This window comes from Hyperolius riggenbachi, chromosome 6 (genome assembly GCF_040937935.1).
Source record: "Hyperolius riggenbachi isolate aHypRig1 chromosome 6, aHypRig1.pri, whole genome shotgun sequence".
NCBI classification, from domain to species: Eukaryota; Metazoa; Chordata; class Amphibia; order Anura; family Hyperoliidae; genus Hyperolius; species Hyperolius riggenbachi.
The window spans coordinates 126630214-126655583 of NC_090651.1; the positions used below are offsets into that span (position 1 = coordinate 126630214).

Below are 25370 nucleotides of genomic sequence, written 5' to 3' on the forward strand. Positions count from 1 at the left end.
TCTCCTGTTGTAGCAGGCAGTTGAACATCAGGAGGGTCGAATTCCAGCGAGTCGGGCTATCGCAAATCAAGCATCTCACCGGCAAGTTGTTTCTCCAACAATCTTGGCAAAGCGTGCCATGGCAATTTAAGACCGCCTGAAATGCCCACACACCTTCCTGGACTGCTTTAGGACATCCTGTAAGCCTGGGTACTTAGACACAAATCTCTGAATTATGAGATTCAGCACATGTGCCATGCAGGGTACATGTGCCAACTTTCCCAAATTCAAAGCCGAAATGAGATTGCTGCCGTTGTCACACACCACGTTGCCGATCTCCAGTTGGTGCGGGGTCAGCCACTGATCCACCTGTTTTTTCAGAGCAGCCAGGAAAGCTGCTCCAGTGCGACTCTCCGCTTTGAGGTAAAACATGTCTAAGATGGCGTGACACCATCGTACCTGGCATGCAGCATATGCCCTGGGGAGCTGGGGCTGTGTAGCTGGAGAGGAGATTGCAGCACCAGTAGAATTGAACTGCCGCTCAGCCATGGAGGAAGAGGATGTAGCAGAAGGAGAGGAGGTGGCAGCAGGCATGCCTGCAAGCCGTGGAGGTGTCACAACTAGGTCCGCTGCACAGCCACGTACTCCCTGCTTGCCAGCGGTCACCAGGTTTACACAATGGGGTGTGTAAGTACCCTGACCGTGCTTGGCAGACCAGGCATCTGTGGTCAGATGGACCTTTGACAAAACGCTGTGTGCCAGAGATGACACCACTTGCCTTTCAACTTCATGGTACAGTTTGGGAATTGCCTTTTTTGAGAAATAATTGCTACCTGGTATCTTCCACTGCGATGTCCCAATGGCCACAAATTTTCGGAAAGGCCTAGCGAGCTAACAGTTCCGCCAAGCAAGCTGTCAGACACTGACAGACATTGGCTTCTTCCGCTCAAAGATTTACCTCACGGACTCCTGGCTGCTGCTGTGTGCAGAGGAGCAGGAACCGCTCAAGGTGAGAGGCGGAGTGCAGGAGGGTGGCTGTGATTGTGAAGGTGCAAGGGAGAAAGCGGCTGAAGATGATGCACCTGAAGGAGGAAGAGGAGAAGGAGGGTGGCTTTGCTTTTGTGTGCTGCTTTTCCTCTGGTGCTCTTTCCATTGCAGTTTGTGCCTTTTCTCCATGTGCCTTCGTAAGGCAGTTGTCCCTACATGGCTTTTGGCCTTTCCATGGCTCAATTATTGGTGGTAGAGAGAACAGATGGCATTGCTCTGATCTAAGGCAGACACACACAAACATTTCCAAACCGCTGAGCCCCCCTGGCGTGATGGCACTATGGTGGCATCATCAGCTGATGTTGAAGGGCATGTTGGCTGGCTGTCCATAGGTGGAAATACATGGCACCGGACACTGCCACCAGCTGTTTCTGAAGACGAGCTCCCCCTGTTTCTTTCAGCAACTCGTCTCCTCCTACTCCTCTCTGAACTGTCCCCTTGGTCATCTTGTCTCTTAGGATCCCACATGGCATCCGTATCATCATAATCATCCTCCCCAGCTTCGCTTGCCTCAGACACCTCATAAACTGCACCAACAGCAGGTACTTCATCATCCTCCTCCTCACACGTTACGTCCATAGTGTCGCCTAACTCTGACATGAGGTGGTGTAACTTGCTTAGCGCCTTCATCTTGTTGTAACAATAATGCCTATGAATCAGTTAATTCCCCACCAAATAACTGCGAAGTGTCAAATGCAGCGGATGTGGTGCTTGTAGTAGCGCTGGTGGCTGCGGAAGATGAGGTGTTCTGTGTTAAATAGTCAACCACGTCCTGACAATCTTGGGAGTTGATGGGAAGTGCCTTTTTCTGAGCACTGTACTTTGGTCCAGGGCCGCACGAAATCACGTCAGCACGACATCGAACAGACCTGCCGGGTGGCCTGCCTCTGGGTCTGCGTCTGGCTCTGCCTCTGCATGTTGTTTTGTCCATATCGGGGAGGGAGGGGGGGGGGTGAAGTGAAAGGTATGCACTGACTTGACTAATACAATGTGCATTTACACAGGTGCAGTGAAAGGTATGCAGTGACTGGTATTACAGTACAATGTGCAGCTGTCACACAGGTGCGGTTAACAGGTATGCACGGACTGGTATATCACACAGCGTTCGGTCACACAGGTACTGTGAACAATTATGCAATGACTAGTATTATAAATTTGCAGCTGTCACACACACAGGTACCGTGAACAAGTGCAGTGACTGGTATATAACAATGCTTGCGGTCACGTAGGTAGGTAGGCATGTGCACTGAACAGGTAGGTATGCAGTGATTGGTATTACAAATGTGCAGCTGTCACACACACAGGTACCGTGAACAGGTGCAGTGACTGGTATATAACAATGCTTGCGGTCACGTAGGTAGGTAGGTGCACTGAACAGGTAGGTATGCAGTGATTGTTATTACAAATGTGCAACTGCCACACTCACAGGTACCGTGAACAGGTGCAGTAACTGTTATATAACACTGCTAGGTAAGTGCACTGAACAGGTAAGTATGTAGTGATTGGTATTACAAATGTGCAGCTGTCACACACACAGGTACCGTGAACAGGTGCAGTGACTGATATATAACACTGCTTGCGCTCACATAGGTAGGTAGGTAGGCGCACTGAACAGGTGGGTATGCAGTGATTGGTATTACAAATGTGCAGCTGTCACACGCACAGGTACCGTGAACAGGTGCAGTGACTGGTATATAACACTGCTTGTGGTCACGTAGGTAGGTAGGTAGGTAGGTGCACTGAACAGGTAGGTATGCAGTGATTGGTATTACAAATGTGCAGCTGTCACACACACAGGTACTGTCAACAGGTGCAGTGACACTGCATGCACTCACGAAGGTAGCTAGGTGCACTGAACAGGTGGGTATGCAGTGATTGGTATTACAAATGTGCAGCTGTCACACACACAGGTAGTCACTGAATGTACTGGGCCTGGCAGTGGCACAGTAGGAATTACCAAGGGGCCAAGGTCCCACCAGCAGCTGCGACTGACTGACAGGGCTGTATATGTAAAACAAGTATCTGTGGGACACACACACACACACACACACACAAAAATAGATCACAAGAACAACATTAGCTCTCAAAAGAGCTGTTGAGGATGAGGAGTGCTTTTTAGCAATAAGATCAGCAAGAAGGAGCAACCTAACAAGCCTAACACAAGAGCCTAACTAAGCTTTCCCTATGTCAGCAGCAAGGTTCTCTCCCTTCTCTAATTACTGCAGCCACATGAGTGAGTGAAATGGCTGACGCTGCCTGCGTTTTATAAGGGGGGCGGGGCTCCAGGAGGAAGTGTAGCCTGATTGGCTACCCTGTGCCTGCTGACTGTGATGTAGAGCAGAGTTCCCCAACCCTGTCCTTAAGGCCCACCGAGAGTACGTTTTGCAGAAAACCACAAACATGCACAGGTGAGGTAATTGGTGTCTCAGCAGAGCTGATTAACTACTTCTTCGGATTTCCACAAAACATGCACTGTTGTTGGGCCTTGAGGACAGGGTTGGGGAACACTGGTGTAAAGGCTCAAAGTTGACCCTAATGATGTAGTATAGGGGGCGGGTCGAACTCGCATATAGTTCGCGTTCGTTCGCAAACGCGAACCAGCGAAGTTCGCGCGAATAAGTTTGCGTGCGAACTGTTCGGGCCATCTTTATCCTCTTTATGTATTTATTTATTGTACTTATAAAGCGCCAACATATTACGCAGCGCTCTTTATGCTTTTCTTCCATTAAAAAAATATATATTTACCAACCACTGCATCATACTTATTGGTGCTACCCAACCTTGACTCTGGACTGGGCATTGGGTAAAAGCATTTGAAATGTAAACTTAAAAAAACAAAAACTTTTGTGTTCTTTAGAATTTATCCCCTGCAGAAATCCAGCATAACCAACTATCCAGTGGGCTTTCAGATTGCTTCTTCAAAAGTTCATTTTCCTGCAGTGTTTGCCTGACAGTCAAACAATGATCTATATCAATGAGCAGATTTTGCAGAAAAAGGCCTGGACTTTTTCTATTTCAGCCAGGCTTCAGCCCCAGCTGGCGACTCATTAGCCCCCCTGAAAGCCCCCCCCCCCCCCCCCCTGCTGGCCGCCGCAAGTTCCGAGGAGCCCGACCCTGACCCGACCTTTGTGCAGCACAAACAAGGAGCCGAGCCTGGCTGGGAGGAGGACTTGGGATGGGGCAGACTGTCACCACCCACCACCAGTGATCAGTCACCGGCCGCCCCGGCCCGAGTGCAGGCTCGGCTCACGCTCAGCCGTGCAGAGCGGCCCCCCCTGCAAGGGTACGTGGTGGCGACAGTATAAGTGTGCACTGTCACGTGACGACGTCCGGCGGCATCACGTGACATGCAGCGCGCTCTCTTTGCCCGCCCGTGCATCTAGTTGCCGCCAACAGGCGTCTCCTCTCCACTCCACACTCTCCGCCGCACAGGCACACAGCAGCGCTGCGCTACACCCAGTCACATCCAGTGGCAGTGACCCAGGCACCCGCGGACAGCGCACAGGGCTGGACTCAGCTAAGACAGCCAGCAGGAGGACAGCACTCGGAACTCCGACAAGGTGGGTGTCCTGTTCACTCCAGCCAGCCTGGCCAACTGCCAAATTGTTTTTTTTTTTGCACCAGACAGCCACCTAGGCCTGAGCTGCCCTCCTGAGCCTAGCACCAGCAGGCACCACCAACCACCAGGCCTGACTCTGAGCACCCCCCTGGGGGGCCACACTCCCCACCCACCACCAGCTGGGCCTGAGGCCTTTCCACCACCATCCAGGCCTGAGCTGCCCTGGGGCCCCCAGCCCACCACCTACCAGGCCTGAGCTAACTTGGGGCCCTCAGCCCACCACCACCAGCCAGGACTGAGGCCTTTCCACCACCAGCCAGGCCTTAGCTGCCCAGGGGCCCCCAGCCCACCACCTATCAGGCCTGAGCTGCCCTGGGGCCCCCAGCCCACCACCTACCAGGCCTGAGCTGCCCTGGGGCCCTCAGCCCACCACCACCAGCCAGGACTGAGGGCTTTCCACCACCAGCAAGGCCTGAGCTGCGCTGCGGCCCCCAGCCCACCACCACCAGCCAGGCCTTAGCTGCCCTGGGGCCCCCAGCCTACCACCACCAGCCAGGCCTGAGCTGCCCTTGGGCCCTCAGCCCACCACCACCAGCCAGGCCTGAGCTGCGCTGCGGCCCCCAGCCCACCACCACCAGCCAGGCCTGAGGCCTCAAGCCCACCACCAGCCAGGCCTGAGGTGCCCTGGGGCCCCCAGGGCATCACCAGCCCAACTACATATACTGGGGACATCTATACACCTGGCTACATATACTGGGGACATCTATACACCTGGCTACCTATACTGGGGACACTGTCTGTCATTATGTGCATTAACTGGTGAAATGCTGTCTGTCATTACATGCATTTACTGGGGAAACACTGTCTGTCATTACGTGCATTTACTGGTGAAAGGCTGTCTGTCGTTATGTGCATTTACTGGTGAAAAGCTGTCTCTTACGTGCATTTACTGGTGAAAGGCTGTCCGTCATTACGTGCATTTACTGGGGAAAAGCTGTCTCTTATGTGCATTTACTGGTGAAAAGCTGTCTCTTGTCTGCATTTACTGGTGAAACTCTGTCTCTCATTACGTGCATTTACTGGTGAAAGGCTGTCTCTCATTACATGCATTTACTGGTGAAAAGCTGTCTCTTATGTGCATTAACTGGTGAAACAATGTCTCTCATTACGTGCATTTACCGGTGAAAGGCTGTCTCTCATTCTGTGCATTTACTGGGGAAACGATGTCTCTCATTCTGTGCATTTACTGGTGAAAGACTGTCTGTCATTACGTGCATTTACTGGTGAAAGGCTGTCTCTCATTCTGTGCATTTACTGGTGAAAGGCTGTCTCTCATTACATGCAATTACTGGGGAAATGCTGCCTGTCATCACGTGCATTTACTGGGAAAACACTGTCTGTCATTATGTGCATTTACTTCATATTTTTTTTATGTAACTACATTAGCTGGTACAACTACATTATAGTTAGCCTCACCCAAATGATGTAATGACCACACCCATTTGTGCGCCGCAGCGCGCTATGCATGGCGCAAATTCCCCCCATGAGCCCCGCCTGCCAGCCCATGTGCCTCCTTTGAGCCCCCCCAAAAATCTGAATCTGGAGCCGCCACTGATTTCAGCTACAGAACAGAATAATAGAATAAAACATTGTTCACATTGTGAACTCAAACTCTGCATTTAAAATCCAGTCCAGGACACGGGCATAAAAAAACATACATTTACAAACACTCTAGCAAATACAAGCAGAGAAGTATAGCGGTAGTATATACATTAATTCAAATTCAAGTTATTCTTAATGGGTAGTAGCCTGCATCACTGTAGCATGGTCACTCAGGTACATCAACATGTCAGTAAAATACTGTAGGACCTGTAAGTGCTTGCACCCAAGAAATTATAAATCAATAAATTAAATACTTTATAAAAATATATATGACTTCCGGTAAAAAAATAGATATAAAAAATGGCTTCATAATGTCAAGCCTTAAAGAGATCCTGACCCGAGTAAAATGATTCAAAATAAACACATGGGGCTTGATTCATAAAGCGGTGCTAACTGTTAGCACGCCTGTGAAAAACCCCTTAGCACGTCTAAACAAGCTTTTCGCGCATAAAACTTTATGCGCGCAAAACTTTATGCGCGTAAAACTTTACGCGCGTACTGCACAGAGCGTAGGGCACACCGCGCGAAGTGCACATTAAAGCCTATGGGACTTAGCGCGCGTAAAACTTTGCGCGCGTAAGACTTTACGCGCGCAAAGTTAGCGCGCGATCTGATTGAGAAATCCGGTGCTAACCTACTTAGCACCCTGGTTAGCGCGTCTAAAGACTTTAGACGTGCTAAGTAGGTTAGCACCGCTTTGTGAATCAAGCCCATGATGTACCTGCAAATGAATATTACATGCTTACCTCGCCTTCAGTTCCTCTCAGAAGCTCTCCATTGTCATCTTACAATGATTCCTTCCAGTTCTGACCACATTTTTTCAAAACTGAAATATATCACTTGCTGTCAGTTGTAACTGAAAGGACAACTGATGAGCAAGGTAATGTCCATGTTTCCCTATAGCTCACATGGGCGATATTATAGGCTAACAGTGTGCTGACCAGGAAGTTATGGGGTACTTGCCTTTTTAAAAATGGAGGACAGAGAATTCCATTGATCACAGAGGACAAACAGGATTGCGGGAGAGGAGAAAGAGATTGAGAAGCAGACTACACGAGAGGTAAGTAGGACCTGTGCATGTTTATTTTGACATTTAATTGTCAGTTCAGGTTTGCTTTAAGGCACCACCATTAATAAAATATGGGTCATAATGAAGATACAGTATATCAAACCTAATAGATGTTAAAAATTCCTTTCCACCAGCATGGAATCAATAACATTTTCCTATGTGTTATAACCAGTCTAAGGTAACAATACATTGGACTCCACCACTGCTAATGCTTGTCTGTCATGTATGTATGTCAAGACGGTGGCAGTAGGTACAGTGGATGCTGCTCAGGATGTTCTTTACATACACCACTGTAATAAACCATTTTCCACAAGGACTCACTAAACTCCCAGACCCAATGTAATTAAGTCATAAGTGTGTTTGAGTTTCTGAAACAACCTCCCACCTAATCGATAATCTCCTCTTCTCAACTATGTATAAAAATGCTTGCTTGGGGGAAGGTGTTGGTGTTGATCAGCTCTGGCTGGCAGTATTGATTAGTGTAGGGGATACCACCACAATACTAGATAATGGGAAGAAAGGTCTCACAGATCATACGTACCTTTCCCTACTACCTGAGCCATCTATAATTTACTACTTTACTAGTGGTCTCTTTAAAGTGGATCCGAGATAAACTTTTACACATTGCATAATTGTGTTCCTTTCATATAGTTTATAGGGCATTCCTCAAGCCAAATACTTTTTTTGTTTTGTTTTAATATTCTAATTCCCTATAAACTAAACAAGCCTTGCCCACAGCTTTTCAGAGAGCCTTGGCACTCAGTCCCAGGTAGCAGGGGCTTATGGGAGCTCAGTCTGGGCAGGAGAAGGAGGCGGTTACTAGCCAGTGATTTCAGAGGCAGAGGGGAGGAGGAGAGAGGAATGAATTTACACACAGGCAAGCTGATAGCATCTCCAGCCCTCAGGCCTGTGACAATGTGACAAACAGAACATGGTCGCCTCATTGTATCACAGCAATAAATAATCATAAACTGTTAAAGCTGTTTGCAGCTACATTTGCTGTGTAAACTATTTAAACTTTAGATAAGATATATAGATAAGTTATTTGTTAAAGTTACTTTTTCATCTTGGATCCGCTTTAAAGAGACACTGTAACAAGAAAAACGTTCCCTGGGGGTACTCACCTCGGGAGGGGGAAGCCTCAGGATCCTAATGAGGCTTCCCCCGTCCTCCTCTGTCCCACGGGGGTCTCGCTGCAGCCCTTCAAAGCTGGCTGACAGATCCGACAGCCTGTTCAATGTTTACCTTTCCAGGATCCAGCGGGAGCGCTGTTTCGGCTCTTCTGATGGAGATAGGCCGAAATAGCCGATCTCCGTCTTGTCTGCTCTACTGCGCAGGCCCAGGAGTCTTACGCCTGCGCAGTAGAGCGGCCCGACGGAGATCGGCTATTTCCGCCTATCTCCGTGGGAAGAGCGGATACTGCGCTGGAGCCACGGAGGTAAATATTTACATCGCCGCCGCTCCGGGAGGATTTTCGCCGCCATCGTGGGACCAAGGAGGACGGGGGAAGCTTCATTAGGGTCCTGAGGCTTCTCCCACCCGAGGTGAGTACCCCCCAGGGGAGGTTTTTTCATTACAGATTTTCTTTAAGCCATGTTCTAAGGCAATGTTTGGCAGGTTGGTTATCTTCTTTCAGCCAGTTACACATTGTTTTTGTTCCTTACCTTGTCATATGTCTCTGACTTGGGCTTTGCATAGTTACCAGACCAAGAATATGGAAGTAAAATCTTCACACTTTTGATATGCAGTCTCTGCTTTGTAGCCTTAAATAAATATCCTGAAGCTTCATTTATCATACCCTAATGTAAAAGACAAAGGAGCTTAAAGTGAAAAGAATCAACTGTAACGAAAAACAGCTACACTTCAAGAAATACACATCATCCACATCATGCTTTTTTTCACATAAAAAAAATGTTTATTATTATGTAATGTCCATTGGTGCTTCACATCTGCTCAATGCATGGAGTTCAGTGCTCCATTGTATGAGTCCAGGGCAATGAACAGCATCCAGGAAGACTGGTAGACACACATGAGTGCATGTAGATTTTCAGTAAATTTTAACATGAAAAAATGAGATCCTATTAGCCATAGCTAACAAGACACTCTGCAGGTAATTTTGGCATAAATGGTTTAGGACGTAGCTGTTGGCTTTATTCTAGTAGCTTAACAGTGACATAGCTGAAGCTGGCACACTACAGTATAGCCGGTGTGATGTCTGAAAAGGCTACCTCATCAGAGGTAGCCTTTTCAGATTAAGGCTTCCTGCACACTGCATGCGATTCCAATTTTTAATCAGTTTTTACATCCGATTCCGATTTTTAATCATTACTGCATGCTGCGTTTTTTCCTCCGTTTTTCTGTTGATTGCATTCAGGAAAAATCGGAATTGCAAATCGGAATCACAAAATAGATTTGCAGTGTGCAGGGAGCCTTAAGGTGGCCACACACGATACAATAAAATGATCCGATTTTACGGCAATTCGATAAAAACGATCGGATCGCCCGAAAAAATCGAAAGCTTTTTTCTCATTCGACTGAAAAATCCAATCGGATTTCCCGTTTTCTTCGATTTTTATCGATCCGGAATGCTAGATATTTTTCTTCAATCTTTCTAAAGATTGTATGGTGTGTGTTAGATTGACAATAGCAATTTTGTCACTTTCCAATCATTTTTATCATAATTGGGGAAGAAATTGAACATATGTGTGTGGTACATTGGTCATATTTTTGAAATGTTACAATCAGTTAGAAAAATGTATTGCAATTCTTAAATTGAACAGATATTTAAAAAATTTTATGGTGTGTGGCCACCTTTAGTCAGATTTCAGATTTAGTCAGATTTTTTTAGCCACCTGCATATGGTGTTTTTTTTTTTTTTTCATCGGAATAGCTGAAGCCTGCACCTAGCCCCCTGTTGCTGAGATTCAGTGCAGATGGTGAGAACAATGTTAGTTGAGCATTGGTCAGGGACAATTAGAAAGAGTGAACCTCCACTGTGATTGGAGTGAGTAGTAAGGGACAGCCCCATCTCCAGTAACATGGACACAGGAGATGCACAGAAGCTTTTGCAGCCCTGTGTGAGATTGCTTCACAGTGAGTGCAAACACTTGTAGCAGCACAAACAGGTTTACTGTACAGTATGTTAAAGAGGCATTTCGATGGTGTATCCTCCTGACCTTTATGGCAGATTACTGACACTGAGCATGTACAAAGTGTGTGACCATGATTTTCTGTGCCTTGAGATGGATGGTCATATATTAAGTTCAGGTCACTTAGAAGGAACAGTACAGTATTACTCTTTGTGGCATAGAGCTATATAAACCCCAGGCATTTTCTCCCTTTTTTAAAGTGTACCCAAGGTGACTTGATGAGATAAACATGTGTATGTACAGTGTTAAACGTATTAATAACTAGGTTGTGTTCTTTTTTTTTTCTTTTACTACCAGAAAGGGTTAACCTTCAGGCATGCATGTGGCAGCTTCTCTTTTGTCTGTTCCCTGTCAGATTATAGCATAACCCACTAATAAGGAGTTACAGCCATAAAACGTTTCCTGGCAGAGAACAACTTTTGAGAGCAGGAAATAGATAGAAAAAAGGTTAATCGTTCATAGATTTTAGCTCTGGGACTCTTGAGAGACTGCCATTGAGTAGAGACAATAAAACATTACATCTACTTATAAATGTAAAATGTAAATGTAAATGTTTAAACATAAAATTAAATTGTTGGATATCTCAAGAAGTCATTTTTAAAGAGTAGGAGGATAGATACAATTGTTTACTTTACATCTCAGTGTGGATGCTGGTTTATGGGTGTTTGGTGCATATGAGTTTTTGGCCACATGATATGTTGTTTAATATAAGCACTTTTCTGAGCCTTTTCAAAGCGCTTTTTGGCTTCCAGAGCTCTCTGAGAGCTTTTTAAAACGATCCCTTTGACTTCCATTAAAATCGCAGAAAAATTGTGGTAAAATCGCACGATTTTAACGCGATTGCGATTTTACTGGGATTTTACTGGGATTAAAGTCACACGTTGTAAAATATTTTAATGCAGAGTAACGCACAGCAATGGAAAGTCTGTGCGACATTCACAGTGCACATGTTGCGTTAGTGTGTAACGTGTAGCGTTAGTAGAAAGTGCTGCATGCTGTGCGTTTAGCAATCAATATTCTGCGTTACTTGTGTTGCACATGCTCAGTAATATTTTTTTTTCTTTTTAAAAATGTTCCGCATGCGCCATTTTCGTTCCATAGTAAATACATTTTCTAACGTCCGACTTTAACGTCTCACTGTGAACGTGTATATGCTTAGCGTTACAGCTGCGTTGTGCGACCTTAACGTCGCATGAAACGCAACATCCTACCGTGAAAGTAGCCGTAATGTTCTCACATGACATTCTGGACAATAGCACACCGGCAGGCTGTGAGTCTGTGACAAACAAATTGCTCACCCTCAGCCACTCCATTCCTCCTCAGGAAGGTAAACACAGTACAAAAATGCTGCCCTTGAAATCTCTGCGCCTGATGCAAATGTTTCAACTTGCTTCATGAGAGAACCGGCTCTGGTCCTATACTTGCCTGCAACAGTGTTCTATTTTATTTATCACTGACTTTTTAATTCACTCCTCTTTTTCAACAGCATTATTTGCACATCTTGATGAATCAGCTTCTGAGGGCCTGTTTCCACTAGCCACTGCACACGGCTGCGAGACGTACGGCGGCACTGTCTTCCTGGTCTGCGGGTATGCAGATGAATCCCAGAAGCCGTGCCATGCATGGCTATGAGATTTGCTTCTGCCTGCATGGAAAAATGCTGCAATGTCAGCCAAATCGCTAGGGCAAGCGATTTGGACGGTGGCAGCATTATCCCCAATGGCAGAGTTTCCCTGCTCTATTTGGTTGCGGGGATATTCGGACCGATTTCCGCAGTAGTGGAAATGGGCCTTAAAGGCTCAAGGATGGAATTATAATTTTTAGGCCCCTAGGCTAACCTCCTTTTACTCCCCTTCCAAATGCAGCAGTCCCCGACTCCCCGTCGCATGTGCAGTTCCCTTTTCTGTGTGCATCATCAATGTACAGCATCCCCTCTCTTTCATGTACATCTCATTAGGTAGTAACTCTCTTCTTTCATGTGTTGCTTCACATTTGCAGCCTCCACTTCCATGTGCAGCATCCCCTCTTCTATGTCCAGCAACTACTCCAGGGCAGGCCTGGGCCTTCGTGGACTTTACAGATATCCAGCCCTGCAGGTTTCAGATAATACGCCTACTCAACTATCAGCTCAAGTTTTTCTTAAAGTGCACAAAAACATTACAATTGTGCCAACAAAACAATTGTTCAAAAGTGTTTTGCCTGTCAGTCCGGTGTCCGCACAGGCAGCTTATTGCTTTATCTGCAGGTGCTGTGGGGAACCTTATGCTTCACCTCCCTCCATGGAGCAATACATGGAGAGGCAGAAACATATGAACTGTTACAAGCTACCAGACACTTTTAGCAAAAAAAGATTATGAGTTCATTCTGGACAGTATAAATCCAGCATCTTAAAGTGGGATGAAACTCAATAAATAATATATTTTTTTAGAAGCAATGTACATACCCAAAAAAGTATTAGGCTCAGTCAGGGCCGGATTTACAACTCAGAGGCCCGTAGACACAGACATTCTCATGCCCTAAACTCCGCCGCTAAACCGACGTAGCTAGAGATCATAGGGCCCCATAGCAAAACTTTCATGGGGCCCTCAGATGGAGGCACTCTTAAGCAATGCCACCTGCCCCTACCCTATGGATATGAGTTAATTGGACAAATTTACATGATAATGCAATCAAAACTGCACATAGTTCATGGGCCATGTGACAAATTCAGAGAGTGGAGAAACACAAAGAAAGTTTATGGTGAATACATTAGGTACCCACTGCCCCCCCCCCCCCCCCCCAATGCTCCAGGGCTCCATAGCAGCTGCTATGGCTATTGCTACTACAGTGCGCTGAACGCAGGCTACACCTCCAAGTAAAAGTATTCTGAAATCTAATCACTTCCTTATGTTACTAACTGCCCTTAGAATCTTATGCTGGGTACACACCATGCATTTTTCCGCTTGATCCGCGGGTCGATCGGGATCGATTCGACTATTTCCGACATGCTCGATTCAGGCTTTGACATGCAAATCGGCGGCAGGAACGATCAAAGCCCAAATCGAGCATGACGGAAATAGTCGAATCTATCCCGAACGACCCGCGGATCGAGTGGAAAAACGCATGGTGTGTACCCAGCATAACACTCACTGTCTCATCTCATCCCTAGTGACATGAGACACGGATTAGGGTTTAAGTGCCTGAGGTTAGTGATGTGAGCTAGGGATTAGAATCTATGCTCCTGAGGTCAATGATCTGAGGAGGGGGGCCGCCTCTCCCACATAAGGCACCTGTAGACACGTGCCTTATGGAAAATCCAGCCCTGGGCTCAGTCTCCACTTGGAGTAGATGCAAAATGGTGCAGTAAGTGGATGAGCTGTGCTCCATTACACTTACGCACCATCTATTTTGCATCCGTTCTGTCCATTGGTCCATTCCATCCACATCCAGCCCTGAAGCTCACAGACCAGAGGCATGGGGCTACTCAGTGAACTACAATAGACTAATTCTCCCTAGCAACAGGGAGAATTTTCATTGGTCCACCATGAATGAATGAAAATCCTCCATGTTGCTGAGGATTTTTACCTGGATCGAGAGGAGGAGTCGGGGATGCGTGAGTATTTTCGTGATGGCGATCTAATACGGTGATCGAAGTAGGCGGAGTGGACTCGACGAACAGCCTAGTGAGATTGGACACTGTCCATTCTCGTAGGCTTTAAATGCGTCCGTGTATCTGGCATTTTGCATTCCATTCTAGAAAAATGCGTCAGGTTCACACTTTATGCTCTGTTTGTCGTGATCATTTTTTGTGGATTATATTTTTTATCAATAGGTTCTGCTTCCTGCGTTTAGCAGAGGTGCAGAAAATGTACCAAACAGGTACGTTTTCTGCACAAGTGGGAACTCAGCCTAAGAAGGAAGTAGATTTTTCATCGATTTAGATTTTAATATGATTTTGGCGCAATTGCGATTTTGGTGTGATAACAATTTTAATTAATTTTAGTGTGATTGTGATTTTGGACCACTTACCCATTATGATTATAAAAAAAAGTATTTACCATGGTGCCAGTCTTCAGACAGAGGAAAAGGTGTTACAGGTACAGTACATTTATTGTGAGGATAACAAACCATGCATTATTTTTAATTCATCATATATAGAGTTTAAACCTGCATTAAGTGATACTAAGAATTATATACTAAATGATTACAATGCTCACAGTGGACTGTTAACCAGAACTGTGGAACATTTTGGTTGAAAAAAACATATGGAATGTGTGCATGATGCAGAATTAAATGCAAAGTACAGCTCATGTTGGCACACACAAAAATGCTGCTGATACTAATAAAAAAGGAGACATGAAAATGAAAAGGTCTTTCGGGGTTACAGGAATTAGTGATGACGGAGATCAATATCTCATGTCTTTTGTTTATTGCTTGAGTACACTTGAGCATTGCAGGTTTATAAAACTTTATATGTATGATCTTCCCAAATTTATGCGTTGTTAGTTTGAGCAAAGTCCAGCTGCTTGGCACTTGGCTCATACAACAGTATTGTCCATGTGCCTGTCAGATATCAAAGTCACATATATAATGTAACAGCTCAAAGTGTATAACTGTGAAAACTTCAAATAACAAATATACCAGTGAAAAATTGGAATAATCAAAACCCCCCAAAAATAGAAAATAATATTCCACCTTGCCAAAATGTTTGCAAAGATTTTCCAGACACCTATACCTGGATACCTATACTGGGGGCATCTATACCTGGATACTTATACTGGGGGCATCTATACTTGGATTCCTATACTGGAGGCACCTATACTTGGCTTCTTATACTGGGGGCACCTATACCTGGCTACCTTTACTGGGTGCACCTATACCAAGCTACCTATACAGAGGGCACATATACTTGGAAACCTATATTGGAGGCCCCTATACCTTGCTACCTATACTGGGGCTACATACCACATCACAAATAATGTTCTTGAGCCCACCGGAGAGGGGGGGGGGGGCAATTTTTACACCCCCACCCTGAGAGTAATTTAGCCTAGAAACTGCCCTGGTTGAGACCTAAAGCTTAGCTTCCAATGCGCACTCTGCATCACACTCATGGGGGAGACATGAGGGGGTCTTATATTTGAGTCGGCCTGTACTCTATACTCACTATTGGCAAGCTGATCCCTAGTGCAGGTTAAGCAGCTGCAACTTGGAAGTGTAAATAATTAGAGATTTTGGGGAGTAATTTTGAAATTTAGTTTTGATTTGATTTTGCGTTTCAATACTCAAAATGTATACTAGACCCTTGCTTGACACATTTTGGTACGTTACAGGAAAAATGGTCATGAAAATTAATTGGATCACTTGCTGCACAGAAATTCAGCAGAAACTGAACGCCAGGGAGGTTAAAAATCTACACTGACACAGAATGCACTGAAGATGATTAAGAAGGGGTGATCAGTATCCTTGTGATTGTTTTTGTGGGGTACGATGGGATGTTTTTTTAAACACAGTAACAAAAAAAAAGACAGTTTGCAAAATGTAATAATCAAAAGCTACACACAAAAAACCTGAAAAAACACAATAGAAACCTGTAAAAGAAACATAAAATAAACCAAAGCAAAAAAAATCTCAAAATAAAAAATATACAATTTAGTTACAAATTTAAGACAATATGGAATAGAAAACAATGAATAATGCACATCCCCAAAATCACAGCTTCAAATAAATATTGATAAAGGGATTTCCAAAATCTATATAATCCATTGTGAGCCTACAATGGCAGATGCAGTGCGAATAGCAGCCAAACTTAAAGAGTTTGAAAATGAAAAAAATGCAATAATTATTTATAAATGATTTAGTCAATGTTTGCCCCTTGTAAAATATTTCCTCTCCCTGATTTAAATTCTGAAATGTATCACACTGGGACATCTTTACTGCTGGCAGGTGATGTCTGTGGAAAGAGATGATGCATTTTTGGCAGTTGGAAACAACTGTTATTTCCCACAATGCAACAAGGCTCCCAAGTGTAATGCCAGGACCCTGATTCTGACATCACTCTGTGGGAGGGGTTTCACCACAATATCAGGGCAGCACGGTGGTGTAGGGGTTAGCTCTCTTGCCTTGCAGCACTGGGTCCCTGGTTTGAATCCCAGCCAGGTCATTGTTTGCAAGGAGTTTGTATTTTCTCCCCGTGTCTGCGTGGGTTTCCTCTGGGCACTCCAGTTTCCTTCCACATCCCAAAAACATACAGATAAGTTAATTGGCTTCCCCATAAATTGGCTCTAGACTATGATACATGCACTACATGATATATAACAGAAAATTGTATACTTACCTACAGGTAATTTTCCTTTCCTGGTGCATCCATGGCAGCATACAATTGGGTTGGCTCCGCCCCCTCTGACCCTGATAGGACCCCAAATCTATATAAGTTTTTTGCATGCAGACAGATGCTATTCTTTTTTCTGTCCTCTCTTCCCCGTATCTATCATGAATATTTTTTCTATAGGTGAGAGTTTTAATTTGGTGCTGATTGTCCGCGCAGGTTTTATCCCTTTTCCTTTGTGAAGTCCCCAGATAGAACATCAAAAGGAGTTGCTCTGGGGAACCCATGTGACCGGTGGGTATTGCATTTTTCAACTAAATAGTTGTGGTTGCAGTATGTAACCTATGATCCCCCGCACTGTGCACACTGTAGTCCGGATATTTACTGTCTTTTATCTTTCTGCCGGTATTTTAAATGTATTACCTTGCGCTGTGGGGGTGCGTGTTGAGTTCTGTTTCCCTCGGTTTAGTGCCTCGGGTTAAGTTCGCTTGCTGGCGTTCTCCGTGAACGCCGCTATCGCACTTCCGTCTTCTTCCCTGAACCGGAAGTGTGTCATCGTCCTTCTCGCCGCTGGATTGGTCGCGCAGGTGTGGGCGGATTCAGCGGCGGCCATCTTGGAAGTGGGCAAGTGACGTTCTTGCCTGGGATTGGCCGCAGGGGCTATTTAAACCCAGCTGACAGAGCGTGTTTGGCTCTGGTCATTCTGCAGAAGCGAGAGTGAGAGCTGGGCTGCGGCATATTTACTTACCCGATTATTAAGTAAGTTCTATTCGTTCTCCACTCCTTGTCTCTATGTAATAGTTTAGGTTACCTAATCAATTTTCTGTATCTTTTCCTATCTTCTTTACTTTAGGAGTGTGCACTGTGCCAGTTATTTCTATGGGGAAATCTAAAAGCGGTCAGTCTACCTCATACAGGTATGCGCCAGTAAAAAAAAAAAAAAAAGGAGGGTATAATTTACCTATGAAGCGTACTAATACGCTTATGTTCCTTCAGATCTGACAGGCATGAAAGATCACGACCGAGAAGTCGGTCAAGATCCGCAAGACAAAGAAGATCTTTGACAAGTCGAGATAAAGAAAGAAGTTCGAATTATTACCAAGATGATCGCAGGAAGTCGCCTCGTCATCAGTCATATAGGTCACGTTCACCCGTGGTACAAGTTCACGAAGATCATAATCAAACTGAGGGTGCCAGTCAGCAGCCTGTTGCTACCAAGATACCGAGAATGGAAGATTTTCTTGCAATCATCAAACAAGCCGTAAGAGATGAACTAGCCGCTCAAAGAGTACCCACACATACGGTACAGGAAGTTTCGCAGCCTGAGATGCAAGATGAGCCTTCTCTATTGACGTAAACAAGAGATTCTCAGGATAGACATATGATTATGGTAGGGACTAGATTGTGAGCCCCTCTAAAGGAACAGTTAGTGACAAGACAATATACCCTGTACAGCGCTGCGCTATATAAATAAATTAAATAAATATCAGCCATACAGACCCCACCTGATGATTAAGTTTGAGAAAAGGAAAAGATTTCTCATGGGAAAGGGGGTATCAGCTACTGACTGGGATGATGTTTAATCCTTGGTTACGGTTTCTCTTGAAAGGGGTTAACTGAGAGGTATATGGAGGCTGCCATATTTATTTCCTTTTAAACAATACCAGTTGCCTGGCAGTCCTGATGATCACTTTCACTGTAGTAGTGTCTGAATCACACGCCTGAAACAAGTATGTGGCTAATCCAGCCAGACTTCAAGCGGATCCGAGATGAAAAACTATAACAAGTAACTTGTCTATATATCTTATATAAAGTTTAGATAGTTTACACAGCAAATCTAGCTGCAAACAGCTTCAACAGAATATGATTATTTCTTCCTGTGATACAATGACAGCAGCCATGTTGTTTGTAAACATTACACACAGGCAAGCTGATAGCATCTCCAGCCCTCAGCTCAATCCCCTCTCCTCCTCCCCCCCTCTGCCTCTGAAATCTCTGGCTAGTAACACCTCCCCCTCCTCCTGCCCAGACTGAGCTCCCATAAGCCCTTGTTACTGTCTGAAAATGCCAAGGCTCTCTGGAGGAGCTGGGGGCGAGGCTTGTTTAGTTTATAGGGAATTACAGTATGAAAACAAAAACAACAAAGTATTTGGCTTGAGGAATTCTCTATAAACTATATGAAAGGAACACAATTATGTAATGAGTAAAAGTTTATCCCGGATCCACTTTCAGTCAGAGAACCTGATCTGCATACTTGTTCAGGGTCTCTGGCTAACAGTATTAGAAGCAGAAAATCAGCAGGAAAGCCAGGTAACTGGTATTGTTTAAAATGAAATAAATACGGCAGCCTCTATCGCTCTCTCCTTTAGGTGTGGCTGTTATTTGCACTGGATCTGCTATTGTAAGCGCACACTGGATTATGCAGATTTTAGAAAGCCTTTTATCAATATTTATTTTTGGGTGTGATTTTAGGGTTAAAGTTGTGTGGTGTTAATTATTTCTCATACCATATTTCCTTAAATTTGTTCCTAAATAGTGAATTTGATTGGCCAATCATTGACCAATTTTAGCATCTGCATGTATTGTGAGGGCCAACAAAATTGTGAATACTATGAACAGACTGTGTTGGTAAGCTCTCATACTACATAAAAGTACAGTAGAGTTATCTAGAACTCAACTATCCAGCAGACTCTCAACCAACACGCAAGAATCTCCAACAGTACTCAGAAATGGTGAAGGCCAACTTCTTAGGCTGTTTGGCTGTTTCTGCTCTGCTGTGCTGAAAGACTGGGTTCCATGGCTTCCCAAAGTTAATATACTTTCATTTACTGCATTTTAATATTTAATACAGAGTTCATGGTATGTATATAGGGTGTGGTATAGTACTGTATTAGCTAGGCCTATTTTAACATATGTTCCATTATTGCAGAAATCTGTGGACAATGAGAAAGGCCCAATGTACGGCAGGTTCGAGTAGAAAAGTCTTGCTCGCTTATCCCTATTTACTGGTCCCATGTGCATCTCAAGAAGAAAATCCCAATGAAAAAGACTGATTTATATGCTGAAACAATATTGCAGGAAAGATCAGAGAGCTCAAACTTCCTGTTCAGGTATGACTGTTCAAACACAAAATAAATTGTGCTACTGCATTCTTACCTTGATATTTTCAATAATTCGAGTATCTTCTTTTACACCTGGATTAATTGCGATTACAATATCTTCATATCCTCCATTGTTAACTTTCACCATAGATCCATAGCTTGTACTAAACACATAAAGTAACAGGAAAAATGCAAATGTCTTCCTAAGTGTCATTGTTCCTGTAATATTTAACAGTCAGTAAGAAACACCTGACCTGGACTGTGATATAAACCTGGACTGTAATATTTATACCATTGCTACATTCTTATCACACTAATTTTGGACTTTGCTATATTGTACTATTGGCTACTACGAAGAACTATAATTATGATGATTTGATAGGTAAATCAAGAATCATTTACTGTGTCTTTTCCTCATTGCTTTTTTATTGCTGTTTTTTATTTTGTTATTCTAGATTGTTTCTGCTCAGATATACCTGCTGTCTTAAAGTACTCCTGTACCCTTGTTTTGAGACTTGCAAAAAAAGCACCACTGTGCAACTTACCAACCTACTCCTGGATCCCTTCGCTGTTTTTTCCGCCCTTCCGTCAGCTCTCCAGTTCCACCCACGTGTCCCTCATATCTGTCAGTGACCCAGAAGTAACCCCAAAGTACTTCCAGGTCAGCGCCATATCAGTGAAGATGTCAACTGATAGAAGATGACATGGCAGCGGAACTGGAGAATTGACAGGGTCGAAAAGACTCCAGTACTGGGATCCAGTAGTTGAGTTGACGGCAGTGTAAGGGGGTGTGTACAAGCAGGTGTGTCATTTCCTCCCCGCCCATATTCAACTTTCTAGTCAGTCGAAGATTCCGGCTGACTAGAACAGGGACACCTGGGGACACTGAACTAAAAGAATGGTGCTGTGACATATTTCACAGCACCATTCAATCAAAGGCGCCTATGTCAATCAAACCCCCTCTTGGTTCAGGAGTACTTTAATTCAAAAAGTTATTTCTGTCTGTTTATTTGCAATCAATGAATTGTGCCATTATATGATTCTTAAACTACAGCAGTCTGATGTAGTACTATATCTAATGGTGGCTTAAGATTAAAAAATAATATTTTAGGAATATCTCAACCATCCACCTTTATAGAAGGTATTGCAATTAAGTTAATAAAAAAATGAGGTGCAAACTGGTAACTTTTTTGTAACACAAAAGATATTGTTGCACATCACTCAGTGTGTTAATACTGGTGCAGCGTTAGGCCCACACTGCACCACTTGTTGATTTCTTGACTTCATTGTCATAACTAATTAAAAATAAGTGCCACTGACATAACATTTTTGTGACACAAATTTGAACTGTAATTTTCTTCCATTTACACATAACAAAAAAGCCTCTGTGTAAAATAAATATTTTGGGGGGAAACTGTTGCCAGCACTGGCCTTATGTCACAGCTGTGACATAGCTGCCCTATTATGTTATTAAAAGAAGAGAACACCAAGAGCCCAATATAGTGTAGTATGTACTGGTAATGGAAGATTTATAGAGTAATTCAAAATGTAATACTCACAAACCAGGGTTACCATTAGGCAACCACTGTCAAGGCAGGTGGGGAGATTGTCCTGACCCCACTCAGGATCAAGAAGTCGCTCTCTGTAGTAGAAAAAGGAAGTGGGTACAACCCGCCACCTAGGGTGGATTCAATGTAGCAATATGATATCATAGGCGCCAAAAGGGTAAAAGGGACTAAATGAGCTTAAAAACCAATTTGGTAATAGAGAAGGCAGTGGTGGACTTACCCCCTCCAAGCAGAACACACGACTGTAGATTTTCAGTCAAAAAACGTTTATTGGGTACTCCAAAATAAAGTGCAACACGTTTCGCAGTTTAAACCTGCTTCCTCAGGCAATACAGATAGAAGTAAAAAAGCATCTGCTAGTAACATCAAAACTGAGTGCCTCTGTGAATGCATCAAATGCCAGAGGCGCTCAGCTTTGATGTTACTAGCAGATGATTTTTTAGTCCTATCTGTATTGCCTGAGGAAGCAGGTTTAACCTGCGAAACGCGTTGCACTTTATGTTGGAGTACCCAATAAACGTTTTTTGACTGAAAATCTACAGTCGTGTTTTCTGCTTGGAGGGGGTAAGTCCACCACTGCCTCCTTTATTACCAAATTGTTTTTTAAGCTCATTTAGTCCTTTTTATCCTTTTAGCGCCTCTGTTATCCTATTGCTATTATGATATTACACCCAGGAGTAGCCTAGTATAACAGGTGGTGTGCAGTGAGAGTGTATAGAAAGCATTGATTTGTGACTTTCACAGCTGGCTGTGTATGATTAGTGGTATTATGCATCACAAAACTGGGTGTTCATTTTATGGCGAGATAGAGATTTTTAATGTTTTTGAGCTAATCTATATATAAAATCAGATGTATGTGTATGTGTGTATGTGCCATGATCACTCAAAAACGCCTTGACCGTTTTCAACGATTTACAGATTCCTTACTACCTGGGATGATATGTTCTGGGGCTCTCACGTCCCCCCTGTACACTTGGGCGGAGCTACAAACAGCCAAACAGATTTCACCCATTCATGTCAATGGAAAAAATGTAAATGGCTGCCATTGTCACAGTAATCAAGCCGGAGTCCCCAAACTTGGCACAGTTGGTCACTTGATGACCGAGGTTACAAATTCGGGAAAAGTGGGAGGAGCATAAAAGGGCCAATCAAATTTCAGCCATTAATTTTCAATGGGAAAATATAAACTGTGGCCATTCTTAGACTGTTAATCGCAGAGTTTTCACACTTGGCGCACTTGGTCACTGGGTGACTGGGATTAAGGTTCAGGAAGGTGAGTGGAGCCTACAACAGCCAATCAAAATTCACCTATTGATGTTCAAGGGGAATATTTAAACTTCTGCTATTCTTACACTGTTAATGGCAGAGGCTTTAAACTTCATTGGATGACTGGGGTTCAAATTCTGGAAAGGAGTGGAGCTACAAACAGCCAATCAGAATAAACTGCTTATATTCACGTATTTATGATGCTAGGAACATGAAAGCTTACAAACTTGGTCATTGTAGTTCCAGTGAAGCAGGCACACCATAAGTTTCTGGGTGTTTGGTGAGGTGACTTATGGCAAAGTCAATATTGTAGCAATTATACACACAATCCACCACCAGCACAACAGTGGTAGCATTAAATACTCTGCACTTTTATTTTGCAATTATTCCACAAGAAAATCCGACAATTGTTTCGGGGGCCTCGCACGGTCCCTTTTTCTCAAGGTATGTGGTATAATGCAGACAATTCTATTACACTTTATATACAACATCAGTCGCGCTATTGATCTTCCTGTTCGCATCAGCAATGATGCAACATAAGAAAGGAGTTGAGCCTGGTGCCGACCAATGGTGTTTTGAGATGGCTTCCTGAGGACTCGCATGCCAGTACAGACACGCCCCTACGATTAGTGGGGTGCATGGTGACCACGGCGATGGTTGTTTTGGGCAGCGCTCTGTGCTGTCAATCACCCAGTAACAGTTATAGGACGTCTTGGCAGCATTGTTATCATTTGAATGTATGAAACACCGATAGGCTGGGGAGCAGAACATACAGCACACAAGCCTGTAACAGCTAAAGCTACAGCAGCACAGTGTGCATTGAGACTTATGTGACAAGATGGATTGATATATATGCTTTTGATGTCCTTAAATATACTGATTTTTGTCAGTGTTTACTTATTAACTGAGAGGGAAAAGGGTATTGATGATGCCATATTGTGTGTCACTTTGGGGTGGTGTTTATGGGATTACTGATGTTGTATATAAAGTGTAATAGAATTGTCTGCATTATACCACATGCCTTGAAAAAGGGGTGTGATGTATGATATGTAAAATGTGATGTATGATATGTAATAACTGTAGGTTTTTGTGTTCCTGCTTTGTTTGTTTGCTGTGATTGAACCCTGCACTAATTGTGTTACTGGAGTCAGGTGGGAGATATACTATTGTTCTGTTGTGTGTTAAGGTACATACACATTTCGGATTTTTCCAAACGACCGGTCGTGTGAGCCTTTAGCAGACTGGCCTTGTCCTTATCACTTGATAACATTTGAGGTCTGTTTGTTGACAAGCCTGATATACTGTCTGGTAGAGAGGGAGAGACGGTCAGTTTTTTTGGTGTGAGACAGCTAAGTGAAAGCTGTATGCTACGTTATGGATGGAAGTTCTCATATTTATGGGTCAGAATATAGCGTTCATAACTGGATTCCATGTCTGCTCAATGTTTATGGACAATCTTCACGTCATATGATTACAAGGGGGACCGTGCGAGGCCCCCAAAACAATTGTCGGATTTTCTTGTGGAATGATTGCACCATAAAAGTGCGGAGTATTTAACGCTACCACTAGTGTGCTGGTGAACTGTGTGTAAACTTGGTCATTGAGTGACTGTGTCAAGATTACAAATGTGTGCCGCGCCAAAAACATTTCACTGGGAAAATATAAACTGCAGCCATTCTTACAGTGTTAATGGCAGGGTTCTCAAACTTTGCACAGTTGGTCACTAAGTGACTGGGATTAAGATTCAGGAAAATGGGTGGAGCCTACAATGGCCAATACTGCTCCATTGGGGCTCTTGTTGTATCAGTGTTTGTTTTTATCCCCAGTGTAAGGTAGTCAGGGATAGGTACATTTAGAGTAATACTAAATAAACATACTTGCCTATAGAGAGCGAATGCCCGGGATCTTATAGAACCTTCCTGGTCCTCTCTCTATGCCCTAAGTCAGTCCATTGAAATACTGCACATTTCGGTGTCCCGGGAAGGCTTCAGAGTCCCTGAGTGCTTCCGAAGACAGGTGGCTTCATACTGTGCATGCATGAGCACACATTTGTGCATGCATAACCCGCTCATCTTTGGAGGACCGAGGGTATGGAGAGTGAATCGGGAAGGTTCTATGGGATCCAGAGCCTTCCCTCTATAGGTTAGTATGTTTAATATAGTATTACTATAAATGTACCTATCCCTGACTACCTTACACTGGGTATAAAACATGTTTTACAGAATATAATTATGTCTATAAATCAGATGTATATGGTTTAAATTCACAAAAGGCCGGTTATATTTTACTAAGTTTGCAGAGCATGACTCACAGAATACATGCAGCGCCCATGTTGCTTGTATGAAAGGCAATGTAGGTGTTGCATGTATTGTATGGCATTGATCTACAGAAGCAGCAGATTTGGGCGCATGAGACAAGTGGACAAAAAGGGCGCCCCATTCACTCCCATTATAAATATCGTTTAATGGGTGCCGAACAGGGAAAAAAAGGCGCTGGAGATTATTAACGTTTTAACAAACGGCGCCCGGAGATTTTTAATGATTTATAACTATGTTTGTGATGATTTAACGTTACAAAATAAGCCCGTGACGAATAACGTTTATAAAGATACTAAATCACTATTTCTAAAACATTTCTAAAACATTATTATCCACCCAAAAAAATTA

The 25370-nt window shown here is 43.8% G+C and overlaps 2 protein-coding genes across 7 annotated transcripts in view; one reads left to right on the forward strand and one right to left on the reverse strand.

Annotated features, from left to right (window-relative positions):
* LOC137521088 (leukocyte tyrosine kinase receptor-like) overlaps positions 1–15885 on the forward strand; it is a 176198-nt gene extending 160313 nt beyond the window's left edge. For 4 of the 5 annotated variants that reach the window (XR_011022029.1, XR_011022030.1, XR_011022031.1 and 1 more), the window contains 2 exons: positions 14448–14541; positions 15775–15885. The gene's annotated coding sequence lies outside the window, so the exon portion shown is untranslated. The remainder of the gene's footprint in view (positions 1–14447; positions 14542–15774) is intronic. The other variant, XR_011022027.1, reaches the window with a different exon arrangement.
* The window catches only part of LOC137521086 (calcium-activated chloride channel regulator 4A-like), a 153527-nt gene that overhangs the window by 123454 nt on the left and 4703 nt on the right, over positions 1–25370 (reverse strand). The window contains exons 2-3 of one of the 2 annotated variants that reach the window (XM_068239867.1): positions 19926–20034; positions 8981–9115 (exon numbers count right to left, since the gene is read on the reverse strand). In XM_068239867.1, coding sequence (XP_068095968.1) covers positions 8981–9115; positions 19926–20018 — 228 coding nt within the window. In that variant the 5' untranslated portion in view covers positions 20019–20034. Of the gene's footprint in view, positions 1–8980; positions 9116–19925; positions 20131–25370 lie in introns of those variants that run through there. The other variant, XM_068239866.1, reaches the window with a different exon arrangement.